We start from the raw sequence: 19,403 nt of genomic DNA on the forward strand, positions 1-19,403 counted from the left end.
TAAAATTAAAGAGAAAAATGTTTTGAATGGCTTGCTTTTTTTTTTTTTAACTGATGTTCAATAATATTAAATAATACTCAAAGTTGAACACAGTTGCAGCAAATTTCCATTTATCTGCCATTCTGGAGAACGCCAGGTCTAACTTAGTATCATTCCAAGAGGTAGGAGTGCTTCTCATTCAAGTTTTTCCAAAGAAATTCAGCTTTACAGACAAACACAAAAGAAGATAGAAAGCCTGTACAGATAGATATTCAGATCACTGGGATATTAAGGCTTAATGCTCCAAAAGCAAGTAACATCCATTTTGTTGTGAAAGTAGATAATCAGTTGACAAAGCTGGGAAAATAATGATCCTTTTAGATTTAAGATAGGGGGTGCATAGCACATACGTGCAAACGGACTTGATCAGAGTCAGGCAGCACATCAGCGCTGGCAGTCAGCAACAGAGCCTGGTTTTGCAGGGTGAGCGTAGCTCAGAGAAACATCTCCCACACGCAAAGAGAAGTGGTAAAGACTGCGGTGTTGCCGTCACTCTCAGGAAACACCCTTTGGTTACTTTGGAGAAAGCATCTACTGAAGCATCTGCCTCCATTTAATAGGCAGCAATATGGAGTGCAGTTGGTTGACGAAATGAAATGACTAACTGGAGGAGGAAAATCTATCACTTAATGCAACTACCGTTCACCGTCAGAGAATCGGAAATACATTGACAAGGTCAGCAGGGAACATGTCTTAATTGTCACACAAGGGAAAAAAATAAAAATCAAGTTTTCTAGCTTTTTCAAATAGCATGCCTAGAAAGAAAAGGTAAAAGCATGGACATCAGTGATTCATTTTTAATTTGGGAGGGCAGGAAGAAGACGACCTTTATATTTTTACAGAGAAATGCAGATATGGAATGGTCACCAAGTGGTGGAGTATACTGAAATCTGTTGAGAACGTGATAGGTGAAACAAGAAACAAAGTGACCGCACTGAACAAGAGAGACAGTCAAGACTGACTATGGAGGAGACTGCACTTCTTGGTTGCATTCTTTGCAGCTATCACAAGAAGAGTGTATGAAGCAGCACGCAGATACACGAGTAAGTTAACAGGTTCGGATATGCACGGTGCAACACTGTGAATCAGGCAGACAGAGTTTCTGCAAGTTAAGCTTTGGAGCCCTGAGACATTCTAAGCCTCATGTCACCAAATATGGGGGAAGGAGACCCACTCTAGAAATCAGTGCTGCCATGCAGCACAAGGAACTACATGAGCTCTGCTTCCCAGGCGTTATTTGCCTGAAGAAAATAGAAAAAGAAAGTGTCCAAAATACAGAACACAACTTTGGATATTAATTAAATGATAAAGTATATTCCATTAGGGTTTGTTGTTTTGTTTTTTTGTTTTTTTTTTTTTTATTTTGGCTTTCATTTTAGTGCCCAAAACACATAAAGGTTTATTACAATATGCTGGTTTTATGGTCTTTGAATATTTTTTTCCTATATAGTTTATATATGAAAAGAGAGGCAATACTAGATTCCAGCTAAGTGCTTTGTGTAAACAAGTCCTGAAGAACTCTGGAATTCTGTCTGCTTATTGTTAAGATTCAATGCACAGGCAAGGAAAAGCACGTACAGCGAACGGGGCCATCTCTCAGGGTCATCCAGCAGCTGTTCCTGTTGAATATTCAAACACACCCATCCCCACCCACCTCCACCCATGCATAAAAGCATTGAGAGGATCACCAGACAAGAAACAAGAAAGCAAGACTGATGACATTTAAAAACTAAGACTGTTTTTGGTAATAAAATGTTTTTTCCCTAAGCCTCCCCACCCTCCCTCTTCTGTTACCCTTCCTATATTCCTTTTTCTGACTGTTTTTCTTAATGACATAATATCCTTTAATCACTTAACTCTCATAATTATGATCTAAGAACATTTGAATGACCTATCACTGGATTAAACCCTGTGCAGTAAAATAAAAACAGACCTCCTGCTAAATTACCTATTTCCCTTCCTTTTGTGACTCCTGTATGTCTTGGGCATTAGGGAAAAATTCATTTCTCCAGTTTTTCTCCAAAAGAAAAAAGGTAACATTTTCAAAAGCACCCAGATGTGTTTGGGATCTGATTTTTTAAGGTATTCAAATACTGCAAAATTCAACCAGTGAGGTCCACATACGCACCTAAGGCGAATTATCCTTTCATCTGAAATTCACTTAAAGTGATTTAGGAACCTCGTATCTCTCTATCAATCTATCATCTGGCTACTTGTCCCCTCTTGAAGTCTAGCATTGCTGTCCTCTGTGGGTGCTGTCACGTGATTTGACATGGTGCTTGTTCAACAACTTCTTTATTTCAGGTGGTTTGGGTTTGTTTTGGTTTTTTTGGTTTTTTTTTTTTTTTGTTTGGGGGTGGGGTAACATCTTCCAAATTAAAGATCCCCTTCCTCTGAATTCATTGTTCTTTCAGATTTTTCTTGCCTTGTTTTTCTTTATGAAAACCATACAACTATTTTAGCAGAAGATTTATAATAAACACATGTATGATTTAGAGTATGTAACAGAGCGAGGAAGCAGAGCCACTGCAGAAGTTACTGTTACATGTCATAGATGAATTTTCAGAGAGGAAGATCAGAGTTCCAAGTTTATAGCCCATTTTTTGCTATTAAACCAAGAACTCCAATCCACTTGGGGAACACAAGTCACAAACTGGACAAGTATTTCCAATTTTCTGAAGAAAAAACAGAATTTCAAACGGAAAAAAAATTTAATCCTGAAAAGTCGAAGATATTTGAAAAAAAAACCCTGTCATTTTTCCTATGGAGAAAAGTACCACCTTTCCCGTAAAACTTAAAGATATTCTAATGGTCAGCAATCCAGTAAATGTCACCTAGAAACTATCAATCCACTAACAGAATAAATTCTTTGGAAACATGACAAATTCAAAGGCACCCCCACACAATAGCAAAAAAAAAAGTCCACCTGTTAAAGCTATGAATAATTATAAAAGCTTCAGCCGATACATAATACATCCTGGTATTAATCTAGATCCTTGAATACCCCTCTGGTACTAAAAATACTTTAGAGGAACTGTACATCCCAGGAGAACAGCTTGTAGAGGACTTTCTTTAGCTTCCTTTAAGTTTTGTAATTTCCTTTTATATCCCAACATAACCACACTCTAGAAATTGTGGTTTGCGGGTCTGGATTAATTCCATGTGGTTCTCTGAGGAGAGATGATCCTTCTACTAGAGGGAGAGAAAAAATCCCTGGATGGTTAGACAAACGTGACGTGGTTATAATGGTAGCAAAGCAGATCACCTGCTTTTGCAGTAAGTGCCACAACCCAAGAGGAAATTGGCTTAGTTTTCATCTTACGGTGCAGAAAAATCATGCTTTACTGTTTCTGAACTTTTAAAATCATAGTGTATTTCAAATATTTTTGTTTCCTCCTGAGAAGTCTATGTCAAAGCATTTTTCCTGTCACATTAGGTATTTACTCTGTTAAACTTCTTGTGACATTTATAGGAACAGTATAGCCTTATTTTATGCAAAATCAAGCTTCTTATAAGGACTCAGAGTCATTTCTCATGTTGATTTTGTGGAGGGAAAGTGAATTTGGAAATGGTAAGCGTTATTTTTACAGGTCATACGCAAATAAATTGACTAAAAGACTCACAAATGTTTTGGTTTGTCCTCATAAAAAGAAGTCAGAAAAAGCTTAAAAGCCATCTCGAATATTGGATTTCACAAAGAGAGGCTACAAAGTTGAAACACAGGGGTCTGATGGGGATTTGTGGAAATGTTGTCCCAGAACCTGGGGAAATAATGCATGTCTAAATTGGAAACACTATATTCAGCCAGATGTGACTAAAAAGGATAACTTTTTATCAGGTATCTGCTACTCCAACCTAATCGAAGTCCAGAGCATGAGGGAAGCAAAACCTGAGGTTGCCCCACAGTTGCTGGTGTATGTGCTACTCATATGAAAATGTTAAGAAAAATAGGATGGAGTGAGACAGTAGGGTATAGTGGTAAGAAACAGGTAAGAGAGTAGAGCAGGTCTATATTATCCAATGAAAAATGATGCAGAGATGACTAAACGAGCACCAGCTAACAAGGAAAGCCTACACTCCGCAGTGCAGCATTTGGCAGAGATAACACGTCGTCTCTCTCAGCTCTGCGCATGTGGCAACGCTCCCGGGTTCACCTTTCTACTAAGCCTCATCAACTTCTTAAAGAAAAAAAAAGTGTCTTTCATGGGAAAGAAAAGTAAGTTCACAAAAGTGGATAAGTAGACTAATTTTAAAAGACCTGTGCATTATATGACAAGTTGTTGTGACAGTGGCAATGCACTGCTCAAACTTTCTTACAAGCAGGTAACCTCGTAAGTGTTAGTGGATATGACATAACTGTCATAGACATAGTCACCATAATATGGTGAGTAAAAAAAGGGGATTATTTTTATTATTACCATTCCTACTCTAGCTCATAGCCTTACTTTCTTTAAATTTTATCATATTTTGTGGCTACCTACTTTGGAACGTCACTGTACCTATCATATGCCATCACTGTTTTGGTTTCCATTTGCACTTTAGTTTGGTTGGTGCTTGGCGTATCCACACTGTAACTTATTATAAAAAACAAAACACAAAAAAAAACCCCAAACCCCAAACCAAACCAAACCCAAAAAACACCACAAAGCCAAAACAAACAAACAAACAAGATTTTTCCCATTTCCTATTTTCAATATATTCTACAGTTTTTGGTTTGCAGATTTGGGATTTTAGGTTTCTGAGAAAAGAAACCTAAAATTTCATTACAATAAAATGTTCAAGGCCAAACCTATATACTGACTTTCTTTACCTTCTTGCTCCATCTAATTTCATTGGGATGGCTGGTGTTTCAAAGTATGGAAACTAGGATATTTGGTAAAGGATTTTAAATATACTTACTTAAAATAAAAGAATATGCCAAGAGAAATCAGAAGTGATGCAATTGAAAGACCATGTCCAATGATTGCCAAGTAATACAAATTCAGAGCAGTCTGCAAGACAAGAACAAAACCAAGCACCTGTGATGCATACAGAACTATTGCTGATAAAGCACAAACTTATCTCTTCCGCATATAAAATTACTATAATAGTATTAAGAAAATAAAAACATTACAGATAACGATGAGTCAAGTCTAGAATCCTGCAAATCAACATCTTACTAAAATCACTTTCTGTAGGACTCACAAGAGATTTGTTGAAATCATCAGTAGGACTTACCTCATCAGTTGAAATGTTAGGTTCTAATATATACTGCTATGTTTTTTTCTAAGTATTTACGTACATTTGGCTATTTATGCTACTGTACTAGGTGCATTCCCATCTGAGGCTTGATTCATCTATTAAAACAACTCTTCAGTAAAACCTGTGCTCCCTATATGAATTTATGTATTTTTTCAAAGCAAGCTGTGATTACGATACTGGAAATTTAATTTTCATTCCGCATTTAAGGAAGGGCATGAAAAAAAATTAACAATGACTCAAAAATAGCAAAAAGTAAACAGGCTTGTTAAATAAGCCTACAGCCAAATTATAGAATTATGAAAAGCTGCGTAAATACAAAAGGTAAAAATGAGGAATTAGTAAATTAATGGTTGGAATATGTACATGTTATCATTAATTCTTTGAATTAATAAACACATTAAATTCCACTAGTAACAAACCCCTGCTTTCAGTCATGGTATCTGCCTCACAAAAATTCTCTTGTTGCATTAAAAGTAAGATTATCATTTTGCACATAAAGAAACTAAGATATTCAGGTTGAGCCTTATACCATCACAAGAAAGCATAACTATCCGGATTCTACAAGAAGAATTAAAGCATACATACAAATGCTCACGTACTCCAAACTGTATGTATCCTCTAAACTTATTATTCCAATTTAAGATAGACTAACTGCCTCTTGCCACATATATTGACTTTTGAAATAATATAAAAAGATTCCAGGTAAAGGTCTAAGAAGGTTGTAAGATGAGACAAGGGTGCCTCTTTGTACATGCTAGAATTTTTCAAATTATCATTAATTTTTAAAAATAGGTACCTTTTAAAAAAAAAAAAAAAGAGAAAATGCAATAGGTTTAAGTGAAACTTTCATAAAAATTTGTATAAGCTTTCATAAAAATTCAGGGTTACCCCTGATACGCTAAAGCTTGGCTACGTATAGATAATGACAGCCTTTCTGTGACAGCCCTTTTTCCATTATCACCACCTCAGTCAGTGACCAATTTAAGCAAAGGTCCATGGTAAGGATTTAGAAGATTTCCACACAATTTAGAACTGGTGCGAAACAGTGGTACCGCAGGGGCTGCTGATGAGGGCAATAACAATAAGAACTGAACAATGGACAACAGTCACTTTTATTGTGCATTATCTAACTCGCCTTCTGAGCAAAGTGAAAAGATAATGTTTTTTAATATAACAACACATAGAACTGTAGCAAGCAGTAGGGCTTTCTTTGGAGCTATAATCCCATCTAAGCAATAGCTTCTGCTGCATGACAGAGTTGAAATATGCTGGCAAAATAGCCTGCGAGAAACTAGCTCATTATTCCTAAAGAAGGACCTGCATGGATCTGCTCCTGTCTGAATAATCTCTCGGTTTCCAGCCAAATGTTAGCAAGAATCAATGAATTGTAGCGTCTCTGCTAGTAGAATTAAACTGCTATTAGGGTATCCAATGTCTCACAATTTGAGAAAAAGCAATACAAAAGTGCCCTATTATCATTTATTACCACCTTTTCTCAATATGGCTTCTAAGTAGATACCCCAAAGCACTCTTGAGAGCATCGATGCAGGCAGTAAGGGTCTCTACTAGATGACAGTATTCTTGACAAAATCTGCTATTATCGATCTCTTTTCCATGAGGTCCAAATTAATCTACAGTCTATCCTGACCTGCATTTTATATTCCTAGTTCTTGGGTATTTACAGTTTCAATTTACTGCTTCTTCCCATCACTGAATGTTTCATAAACATAAAGGATGTTAGTGGACATACAGTTGGGGGCGGGGAGGAGGGGAGGCAAAATAGGCAGTTTTGCCCATTATATCCTCACATAGCATAGCATATCTCAGAGAGCATCTGGAGGTTTACCAGATTTTTTTTTTTAATTTTAATTTTAGTTTTCTAAATCTGTCAATAGACGGGCATCTTCAAGATAAACTCAAGTCTATAAAAATACCATGTATACATATACCCACATAGGTATGTGTGTGCAAACCTTTGATTTATAGAAAACAACTCTCTCAAAGCAGTTTTCTGCCTGGCCTGAGATAATTTTGGATGCTTACAAAATTTCACTTAAATAAACCCAAAGTGTAGGTATATTCATGTGAGCAGCTTAATCTCTCAGAAACCGAAAAAAAATGGCACTTGGCAGCCCAAACACAAAATGTACACAGGAAAAGGATCACAGCAGAAATCAAACCCTAACACTTCTCATCATTTACTTCCCTTTGACCTCCAAAGACCCTGTGGTGAATCCACTCAACTAGAGTTTGCCTACACTTTTGTAAAAAAAGAAAAGATTAGCTCTGCTTTTCACATTGGGGAAAAAACCACTAAACCCAAAACATCCTCTACGTAAAGTTGCCTTGAAGGTGTATTCATCCCAAGTAAAACTTGGTTGTGTACCTGCTGAAAATCTGTCATTATGAGGTAATTGGATAAACCCAAGCACTAGGCACGTCTTCCAGAGATGTGCAAATCTGCAGTTCTGCTGAACTTGGATCCTACTTCAAAATTACACAGCAAAACTTAAAGGTCTGCTCTTATAAGGCACGCGCTTTGCTTAGCAGTAGATGACCGTGGATGATGTAGACAAGCACCAGTACGTACACATTTAAAACACCCATAGACTAAAATATGATCATATTATTCAAGCAGTTGAAACCATCTGTAAAAGACAAAGCAGGTGGGTTGGAGTTTTTTGAGTCTGTTTTGCACAATTCCTCCTTTTTATTCAACACGCATTCTTCCTGCATGTTGACGTTGCATCAGCGCTGCTGCTGTTCAAGTTTTGAAACCTGTGAAATTTTTCAGATCAGTTTCTTGACATTGGTAACTTGCATTCATTCCTTTCCTACCTTCACTTTTTCATGCGTATAGATATTACACTGGGTGTAGTTTGTCCACGTCCTGTTGCTTTCTGGGTGTCTAAACCAATTCCCACTTGTATCACAGATCTTCGTAACTTTTTCTACAGTCAAAGTAGATAGAATGAAAAACAAAAAAGAAAAACAAAATAAAAACAAAACACAACAGTCAGCACCTCCCGATTTCCTGATGTGTAGTATTTAATGAAGAAGGATTGGGAAATAAATGACAGCATTATTAATATGACTAGAGAGACATTGCTTGTTACCATGAATTCTGAGAAACCAGAGGCCATTGCTTTTTCTTGGCAAGGGCAACTGGTAACATGTTTTTCTTAAGAAAACAAATGGATTTCCCTCCTCCAATCCACTAAGTATCAAAATATACCAAACTAACTGGCAGAGAAAGACCAGATGAAGTGACAATAATATTTAAATGGCTTGTTTATCATCCAAGATCTAAACTGAAGTTTGATATCCTACCGCTGTCGATTAGGATTGGACAGGCAGGAAAACATCAACAGAGAAACTGCTCAAAAAACAGACCAGAAAATTTCTGGGACCATTTAATGATTCCTACTGTAAAATAGAAAGAGGCATGAAAGGACCCTGTGAAATACCAGATGCAGCAGAAAGACATAAGAGTGGAAGTCAGTGACATTTTCCACATGCTTACAGATGCAAAATTTAGCCGACAGAAACCGGAAAAGATTCACTTGTGGGAGAAACTCTTGTCAACTAAATTGAGGTAAGAGAATAAGTCATATTTCAGCTTGTCTGTCACACAGAAAAGCTCATCTCTAAGAGGAAAAAAACCTGTGATCTAACTTCAATTTCTATTTCCTAATCAGCGGAATGCCTCGAGGACATATTTCAGAAAAGCCAATAAGTAACTTGGCCATTTTCTACGTGACAAAGGGAAAAGAGCTGGGACTCTTTAGCCTGGAGAAGAGAAGGTTGAGGGGGGACCTGATTAATGTTTACAAGTACCTAAAGGGTGGGTTTAAGGAGGACGGAGCCAGGCTCTTTTCAATGGTTCCCAGCAACAGGACAAGGGGCAATGGGCACAAGCTAGAACATAGGAAGTTCCGTTCAAATACACGGAAAAACTTCTTTACGGTGAGGGTGACAGAGCACTGGAACAGGCTGCCCAGGGAGGTTGTGGAGTCCCCTTCTCTGGAGATTTTCAAGACCCGCCTGGATGCAGCCCTGAGGGATGTGCTTTAGGCAATCCTGCTCTAGCAGGGGAGTTGGACTAGATGATCTCTAGAGGTCCCTTCCAACTCTGAAGATTCCGTGATTCCGTGAAAATACAAATAATGGGTTTGGAGTTACTGACATTCTGGAGCATTAGGGGCTTGAGTGGGGCAAACAGGAGACATCAAGCACCCAAAACTTCATTTTATTATGAAATATGTTGATGTAGAAGCCTGTGCACACTTACCTGATGGGTTGAAATCCTGAAAGTAGTCAGGACAACGCTGTACTGACACAGTTCCAGCAGCAACATCACTCCAGCACAACCAGCCATCCCATGTCCTGTTACAGTAAGGACCTGTAAACAAGTAGAGACTTGGTAATAAAATAACAACCTTTCTTTCATAATAGTCTTTCAAAAGTAAGATGTAAGACTGCGTAAGGTAAGTTTCTCGCTTGCAGCAAGGAGAAAAGAAAATAGAAACATAAGATTTACCAATAGTTAATAAAAAGTCCACTTAATAGAAATAGTTCCCTATATGTACATTTCTACAAAGACATTTTAAAATCCATCACCATTCACCTTGAAACGATCTGCATGTACAATTTACAAACCTCAGATCTAGAGGACGGCAGACAAAACAAACTAAATCAATTCAGACCAAATAATACGCATTAACAAGGAACCTTTTCCTTGCAAAGACCATTTTACTGAATGTATTTACATTTTGGATGCGTACCAAGCGTACCTATATTTACTAATTCATTGAAAACACAGTGGCATCCCATCGGAAAGCCTGGCTGGGAGGCAGCCACAGCTCCTCTGCCTCGGGCAGAGCTAAGCCTGCGGCGGTTATCGTGGACAGACACTTCTCTAAGTGCTCCAGGGGCAGAGCACCCACAGTGGCCCTCAGGAGCCTGTTTCAAAGCCTCATTGCACTCGCACAAATTTTAACATCTAGAGTAATCCTCCCTTAGGAATGAGCTGGTTTTTTTAGAAATAAATCCTTTCCCAAAAGGCAGACAGGATGACTGACCCTCTCTACAGCTTTGAAAGTGTTTTTAGTATCTTCCATCCGCTTTCTTTTTAAGACTTAGTAATGCCCCCTGCCCCCGCCATCTCAAATCTGCATTTTTCAAACAGCATGTAATTGCTCCTCTTCTCCTCTGAAGATTTTCCTTCTGAAGCTGTGATGCCCCAGGCTGGACGTAAAGCTTAACCTGACATATTTGTATCCATTTCTGACCTCCAGACATTCAATTCCTCCAAAGTATCATTTCAGAAGAGAAAAAAAAAAAAAAAATCATTGTAAAAGAATGCAATTACCTCTTCTTGCCTCACAAGTCATTTAACGTTTCCAGAAGTTATGATGTCAGAAACAGTGAATACAGCAACAGGTAGAGTTACTGAGGTTAGCTCTAAGTTATCAGAAAAGGCGTTAATGGCACTAATACGACTCTCAGAGCAGGGAAATTATGTGTATCAAGATACTTTCAATTTTTCAAGGCAGATGTGATCAGGGAGACAGAGGTATTATAAAAGCATGAAACGAAATAAAGTGGTACAATTAATCAGTCACCATTTTTTAATCTGGATATCTATTTAAATTAGCCTTTTCTTATCTCATCAGAACTAAAAGCTTTGTGTTATATAAGAAGTGGTGCTACGGGCAGGTAGTATCACATATTACTTTATCTTCCTGAATCCCAAAGTGATGTTTCTGAAAGACTGTGCAATTACAGCCTGAAAAATGACTGCTGCCAAGACAAGAAATGAATATAACTGAAGGATCCTGAACAACAGTAATTATATCTATTGACCATTTGCTTTTGTAAAACCTGATAAGAAAATAATCTTTACCTTCTTTACTATGAATAGGATCTTGCATAATTTTCTGGTAGCATTCATACTGTGCTGTCATAATTTTATTCCGTGTCACACTCAGTTGAGTGAAGTCCTCCGTCATATTCTGATGCCCTTCAGATGGTATAGCAGTGGCAAAAAACTAAGAGGAAAACAACTTTTTTTAGCAAATCATGTAAAGACTCCAATACAAACTTCTTAAACTTCAATCTTTTTAAATATTATATTTGAAATATTATTTTACTGAAGGAAAATGTTCTTCAAATCTTATTGCTGACAATATGATTTTGTGTTTTCTGGTTAATTTAGCAATTCTTCTTACTACTGAATCTTGATAAATATCTCCTGAATGAGTACATGGGAGTGGCAATCTGCAAGATTTGTAAATAATAATGGAAAAATGCATAGAAAGCACCGAGACAATCAGAAACACATAAACAGCTTTTGCAAAATCCGGTAAAACGTATCAAAGTTACATTAGTCTAAAAGGCATTTGAATCAGGCCCAAAATGGTCCTTTTTGAAAACAGACTTCCCAGATACTGTTATGCGTTGAAGCTTTTGGCTTCTTTAGAACTATTTCATTTCTCTACAGTCTGACGAACCATAAAGCCAACCCGCAGAATACAAAAAGGTATTCAAAAGACGTGATATCCACTTTTATAGATATTAAAAATAATTTTCAAAAAGCCCTAAGAAAGTGGATCTTGATCAAAACCTGAAGCCTTAAAGTGCATTTTTAAAAACAGATAAATGTTTTTAGGGGAAGCTACTAAACTTCATGGAAAAACAAAGCTGCAGATTGAAATACTGTACCACTGTCGTACAAGGGGCGAAATTAAAAGTTCTAAGGACGCCCTCTGAATCCGAGTTAGATGTATCCTCCACTCCTCATGGGGTATGCATAGTACCGCTCATATGTCACTTGTCAACTGTTACTGTAAAGTTCTCTGCTAGCAAGGGATATGCTGGGTTCAGCAGAGGTAAATACTATTTCTGTTCCTTCACCACAGGAATTACAAGGAGAACAGAAGGTAGATAAAGATCCTGCTGTGCAGAAACTACTTTTGAACACAAGATTAGCAGTTTCTGCATTTCCATATTAATAATTTTTATGGCATTGTGTACATACTTGTTAAAACAGGAAGTGATTTAAACAATTCATAAGACTCACCATAGTAATCGATAAGAAGAACAGCAAAAATGTGATCCAGATTTTTGTCATTTTTGTATCTGGCGTAGTGAATTTTATATGGTAGTTCAATGAACTCAACCTGCAATGGAAAAAAAGTAGGAAGAAATTTATTAATTCATGAAAGCCAAAACTGATAAAGGACTTAATATTTTCTTTCTTAATTAAAACAAATTAATGGAGGTCCTCTCAGTTTTTATTCACGCATAGTGACGCAATGTGACATCCATGCAGATGTGTAACATCATGTGAAAAAAATGCATTCAGTTCACCAGCAGTTAATTCCAGCAACAGGGCTTTTCCTGCACTGCTGCCTCCTTGCCTCAACTAACACCAATTTTCCGTAGGGTTTGTTTCAGTCAGGTAGCTGGTATCAACTCTAACAGACACAGAGCAATTAGCCCTGACACATGAGTTGACTCCTTTACATCTCTGCCTTTGGGCAACCACAGCAAACTGCAGTTCAGTTTACTCTAAAGCAGACTTAGACTTCCACAAACACACAGAGTTAGTTCCTCTTCTCTTCATACCAGCTGATTTTTGATTTTGTTGTTTCTGGAAGGACTGATCTAGCAAGTAGCCACTTTATCCTGAAGTTACAACTTTGCAAGGATGACAACGGCAATGCAAGAATTGATTGTGAGCTGTAAACCAGTTTCTGTATCTGAAATAGCTGTAAACTAGTTTCTGTATCTGTAGTTTGAAGAAAGCAGAACCACCCAAAACCACTATCATCGTCTTCCAGTGCAGACTATTCTCAGAATTGATTCTTGAAGTGTAAAATGCACCTAAAATATACAATATACAAAATTATTTATCAAGCACCTAGACAACCTATTAAGCGTAACGCTGCTATCACAGCTCCCTCAAAAGGAAGGGAAAGGTGTAAATTTCTCATGCAGTATTCACTCTGTCCTGAAGTATCCTCAGAGGGCCACAAAGCTAAGCCTGGTACTGAGCTTCTCTTCTACTTGCACGGTAGTAAAAGGCCTCTCCACATTTAGATTAAGTTATTACAACAAAGCTACCTTTCAAGATGTAAGTATCTAGCATTAATGAAGCTATTATCAGCCAAAATGAAGGGGACAACATCCGAGTGAGTTAAGCTCCCTTGTAGAGGTTAATTCACTAGAAATAATACACTGCTACTTAAGATATAGAACTGACCTACCCCAAAGCTCCCTCGCATACCTAGCTCAAAGATCCCACCACTACTGACTCAAGAGGGGCGTTGGAAGCTGAGCACCTACACACAAACCTGCCTCCCGACCCAAGCCACGTTCTCCCTTGGATGACACTTGCTCTTGTCTTTGGACAAGTTTTTCTTGGAAGTTTTTCTTATCCAGCAGTCACATCCTACAAGACAATGTTGGATGACAAACCACTGACAATGTATTAGCCAGCAGAGGTAATTTTACAAAAATCCCATCTTTAAAAAAGAACCCTGTCATTCTACAAAAAGCAAGCATTATATATCCAATTCTTTTCTGCTTTTGCACTGCCTGGGTCCTCTTAACAAAACTGTAATACAACAAACTGCATTTTGTAGGATATACTGACTGTCTGTTAGAGTTGATACCAGCTACCTGACTGAAACAAATATGTTATCACTACTACTTATTGTATAGCTTGATGCAAATACAAGAAATGTGTTTTAAAATCAGTTACTGTTGTGCCTGTTTAACCTAGACTAAAATTGTATCAGTAATCTTCCCTCTATTTTTACCACTGGCATGCAATCCTCTAACACTGATTACTGGAAATTGCACAGGTAATTCAGTGAGACACTGGAATTCAAATATGCTGTTCTGAAGGCTCTTAACACACTAACAGGAAGACCAATTAGCATACATGGAATATATTATTTTTTTGAGCTAATACTTCTCTGGTAAATCCACGTGTGATGAAAACTACAGTGCATAGATAATTGTGAAAATCACTACCCGTTAACTAAAGAGAAGAAAAATCTAAATATCTACGTATAGTAACTAAAGGTTGACTGAAAACCAAATATAAATGGAGATATCTAAATTAGCGAAGAGGCAATATGATTTCAATTCTGCATGATAACTGGGGGCAAGGGAGATTAATTCAAACCTACTACAAGTCTTCAGTCATTTATAGTTGTGCCTGTTTATCTACGAAGGGAAAAAAACTACTGGCCTTCTAACTAACTACTCACTTGTAAAGTAATTGAGTAGTCTTCTCTCTCCAAGTATGCCAAAGTAGATCTGCATAGGATTAAAAGCCATAAATGAAGTGCACAGGACAAGCAAAGTAGAACACAGCAACCATAATTCAGTGTATGTTTTTCTATATATGTATACAAGACTTCAAAATAATTTTCTCAATAATGGTTCCAAAAATCTTTTTTGCTAAAACAAATGTTGGATGGTAAATTTAAAATGCGTATTCAAATATTGCTCTCACTTAGCCTTGCTTGTTTTCCTTTATCTGAAAGACACAATATCATATAAACAAAGGCAGAATTTATCTGCTTTGTTTCACAATCCATGATTATTTCTGTTTCACAATATCAAAAGTCATCCCCTAGCTCAGTTCCTTTAATGGTCCAAATGTTCTCATATATAGTGGTTTTGTAGATATTTCCTATCAACTCTTCCAGTATCCAGTGCTAAATTATTAATTCTTCCCAGGAGATAAAAGACTAAGTCAAGTCTATAATTCGCTTTATGCTTTCCACTCATTTCTCACAGCTGCTAACTATAAAAAATTTATATATAGAGAAAAAAAAATCTTTTTTTCTAAACATCACTACTTTTGGACTCAATTGCAAAATGCAGGATGAAGGTAATTCAGGTGCCTATTTGGACTTCAGCAAAGCATTTCTTTCATTACTACATTAATTCATTCACTCAACATTAATTCCAGTTAGTTTGGAAAAGAACTTTCACAAGAATCTTAAAAACTTTCTTAAGAATGGATAGCAACATAGTCTATTGATCGAGGGAGCAAGCCAGCACTGCTGAGAAAGCCAGGCTGCTTTTATTAATCATCTGTTCTGATGAGATGCAAAACAAATATAATTCTCAGAAAATTCTCTCCTTCTCAGAGCTGGAAGGTATTAGATACACAAAGAAAAGAAATTAATAAATAATAAATAAATTAATAAAATTATACATTGATTTAATTAATAAATTTATAAATGGAAATTAATAAATGGAACCCTCAGCACAAGAAGGACACGGACCTGTAGAGCAGGTCCAGAGGAGGGCCACGAAGATGATCAGAGGGCTGGAGCACCTCTCCTATGAAGACAGGCTGAGAGAGTTGGGGCTGTTCAGCCTGGAGAAGAGAAGGCTCCGGGGAGACCTTATAGCAGCCTTCCAGTACCTGAAGGGGGCCTACAGGAAAGCTGGGGAGGGGCTGTTTGCAAGGGCATGTAGCGATAGGACGAGGGGCAATGGTTTTAAACTAGAGCAGGGTGGGTTTAGACTAAACATTAGGAAGAAGTTCTTTACAATGAGGGTGGTGAGACACTGGCACAGGTTGCCCAGAGAGGTGGTGGAGGCCCCATCCCTGGAGACATTCAAGGCCAGGCTTGATGAGGCTCTGAGCAACCTGGTGTAGTTGAAGATGCCCCTGCTTACTGCAGGGGGGTTGGACTAGATGACCTTTGAAGGTCCCTTCCAACCCAACACCTTCTATGATTCTATGATTCTACAATAATAAAAGAGACCCATTCTTAAGTTTCTTTAAATAATAATGCTTCTCAAGTTGTTCTTCTACTATTAAACATCTTTGACAATTCTACTGTGGGGAAGTGAGGACAACGGTATTGGACTGAGATTGATTTAAGTGTCTTACATGTTAGCTTGAGGGAAAAGACGGTGGAAGCTTAGACAGAACGACCGAATCCGCTTTGTGACAGTAAAGCCATCAGGACATTGATCTACATGATAGGTACTGAATGAAACAGTAAGTCAGTGGACACAACACTACAACTAGCAGTTCTGTCTTCAGTATTTTCCCAGTAAAAGGGAACATCAGTGGGAAGAGAATGGGGAACTGCAATAGCAAATCAGATCTTCAAAATCTCATTTTTATTTTTAGTGCATGTTAGAGCGAGCACTGGGATAACTGGGGGAAAAAAAATTAACTGCCTGTTTTTCCTCTTTATTATGTTCTTCGTTACCCAAATTAATGATACTCCAAAGGCCTATATCATGTTTGTCACTGATAGCAGTGACATCTACTGAAGAAGGAGGAATTCAAAAGGAAATGCAAGCTGAACTTAGCCAAAATAATCACTGGTATAGCTTTAACAGATGTTCACATTTCTCTTCCTCCTGCTTTCTCTACAGAGCCATCCTGCCTAATCAGCTGTTTCTACTTTTAGTCTTTTCCCATCCTCCCAAGAATAAATGTCATCCTTGCTGAGCTCCAGACACTTCCCATTTCAATGATTAGCAAAAGGGTTAAAAAAAGTAGTCTGCAAGAAAAATTATTTTTTGAACTGCAATCATCTGACCACGTTTAGTACAAAAGAAAAAACACAGGCAGCTTCTACCTTAAGTAGTTGCCCTTAAGTTTGACTTTAAGTCAGAATGTAACTCTGTAGGAGTGTGATAAGAGGAAGAGTCTACTTATGTCATGGTGTATACATTCATACACATGCACAAACATTTTTCACTAATTGGTAATCTTTGATTTGCCCAAGAAAAGAAAAAAAAAAAAAAACACAAAAAAACCAACACAAAACCCCCAAACATTTTCAGTGTAAATCACTTATCTTGCAATGTGCTATAATCTTGCAACACTGAAGTTGAACATGTGCAAATATAGATGTATATCCTTCCTCTCCGACCGAATCTGGGAGTCAGAATAGCTATATTCTTGACCAAAAAAACCCCCAAACCCTCTTGCTTTTGTTCTAGCACTCCCTGATTTTGTTTTGTTGTGACACCTCTCAAAAATATCTATGCATTCTATTTTAGAGAGAGGCATACGACTCAAAGCATTTCAAACCCCAGGCAATGTTTGGTTGTTTCAGCCTAAGATACAGGCAACATACAAGCTGGAAAGCACCCAACCTTTTTCAAGCATCTGCTGTAGTACACTGTTAGAGAAAAAAAAAACAAACCAAAAAAACCAGGAAAAAACCCATGGAACTACAGATCCACTTACATATCCCCTCACATAAGCTTTGTGGGAAATACTCTGCCCATTGAGGGGCAGATTCTTCTCTAAGTAAAAGGGTTTTGCAAGTGGGGAGTACCAGCCAAACATTCATACGCACCACCTTCATCTAGTCCTGAAAGCGGACTACAAAATCTCTGCACTTCTCTTAGAGACCAACGCAGGGCAATTGGGAAATCTTCCTAATCGGGTGCAATGCCCTCATTTCTGAGGCAACCACTTCTGCTGGGATTGGGACTGATCTCCTCTGACGGTATCACACAACAGCCCACGGCTGTATGTGTGGTAACTACTTCATCCTCCTAATAATAAGGGATTAAGAAGGCTCAAAAATAATAGTGATGAAACAGATCTAATGAACTGTGGGTAGCGCAGTTTCACAATGCTAGAACCCCCTACTCACCGCCCCAGCATCAGCAGCTGCAGGCTCCTAAAACATACGAGGCAGAAGATCAAAAGAGTGTGATCCGCCATGAGACAATTTTTACCGTACAAAAGCATAAACTCTTCACAGCTTCCAACAGACTTCTGCATTCAGTTAGTGACAGGGCTTGTGGTTTTTGACGAAGGTATTCCCCTTCATTTATAAACACTTGAATGAACTAGTACATTACCCAAATATGTCAGGTCCCTACGTTGCTGGATTTTCTAACAAACAAAATTTAACTTACTATGCTTTGTTTAAAACACTGCTACAGCTCAATTGTGATGCTAATGGAACTGCTATAAGGAGGCATTCCTATCCTCTCTCTGCAGCTATTCTCTCAAACCCCCAATGTTACCTCCTCTCCTCAAATCAGATGGGGCACGTCAGGAAAAACAGAACAACAAAACTAAAAAAAAAAAAAAAAAAGGCTCCTAATACTATTTTGAACTCCTTAGGAGAACTATGGCAGATCGTTGTGTGTACCACCAACTGCTAGCTAGCAGCGTCATAGAGACAGAACACTGCAAAGAACTCTTCTGAGAAATACAGTGGCTTACAAAGGGATAAACTGAGACCCCGTCTTGCAACCAGAACAAAGACTTAGAGGGCGCACAAAGACCTCCACAAGTGAATCAGTAATTATGAAAAGATTTGCAATATTCATATAACCACCGTGAAAAGTACTATAGGAAATAAACCCAAAGTTTACAAACAAGCTGAGTTTCTTTAGACATCTCATTCTCTCAACCCACAACATTGCTCACATGTGTGGAGACATTATTTAAAAAAATGCCACATTGAAACATTCCTTCTTCCTTCTACCTGTCTTTCCAGAAGTTTTTCCTAGAGAGCAGCTGTGGCACAATCGCATTTACTCACTTCTTGAGGATTAAAATAAATAAAGGAGAAACAGAGCGGCATACCTCTATTTTACTGTTCTATTATTTTGTAACAACTTCATCATGCGTTAGGTGGTGGTTCGTCTCAGTATGAGAAAGTACTCACTGTTTATTCCTTGGGCCACACACTCTGCATATCTCAAGGTCCCAGGCTTATTGCAAGTAGGAAATTAGTACAAAGATGCTTCACATCTTTTATTCTATTGCATGCAGATTTTTTTGTTATTGTTTTTGCATTACTTGTTGCTTGCCAGAGGCCTTGTAGAGATTGCAGAACCATCTGTAGATAAGATTACACAGATTGCATTACTTCTGTGTACTTTTTCCCATTAATGGTTTTTGGCTACCATTCAACTAAGTTTTGTCTCCTGCATCCAACAGAAATTACTTGCAGTAATTGATGACACTCTTGGATGGTTTTAATAATATCTAAAATCATAAGAACCTGTCATAGAGTGGTGGTGCTAGTTTTGCCCAGGGAGGAGGGAACCCTCACTTTTTCGTAACAATTTTCTTCTCTTTAGTTCATGTGTTTGGA

General features: G+C 37.8%; 1 protein-coding gene across 2 annotated transcripts in view; it reads right to left on the reverse strand.

The window, feature by feature from the left end:
• Positions 1-19,403, reverse strand: part of CALCRL (calcitonin receptor like receptor) — a 67,143-nt gene that overhangs the window by 18,679 nt on the left and 29,061 nt on the right. The window contains exons 2-7 of one of the 2 annotated variants that reach the window (XM_074595144.1): positions 14,562-14,610; positions 12,362-12,461; positions 11,186-11,330; positions 9,572-9,682; positions 8,119-8,231; positions 4,939-5,030 (exon numbers count right to left, since the gene is read on the reverse strand). In XM_074595144.1, coding sequence (XP_074451245.1) covers positions 4,939-5,030; positions 8,119-8,231; positions 9,572-9,682; positions 11,186-11,330; positions 12,362-12,412 — 512 coding nt within the window. In that variant the 5' untranslated portion in view covers positions 12,413-12,461; positions 14,562-14,610. The remainder of the gene's footprint in view (positions 1-4,938; positions 5,031-8,118; positions 8,232-9,571; positions 9,683-11,185; positions 11,331-12,361; positions 12,462-14,561; positions 14,611-19,403) is intronic. The other variant, XM_074595143.1, reaches the window with a different exon arrangement.

The sequence above is a fragment of the Larus michahellis genome, chromosome 7 (assembly GCF_964199755.1).
Source record: "Larus michahellis chromosome 7, bLarMic1.1, whole genome shotgun sequence".
In the NCBI taxonomy this organism is placed as follows: Eukaryota; Metazoa; Chordata; class Aves; order Charadriiformes; family Laridae; genus Larus; species Larus michahellis.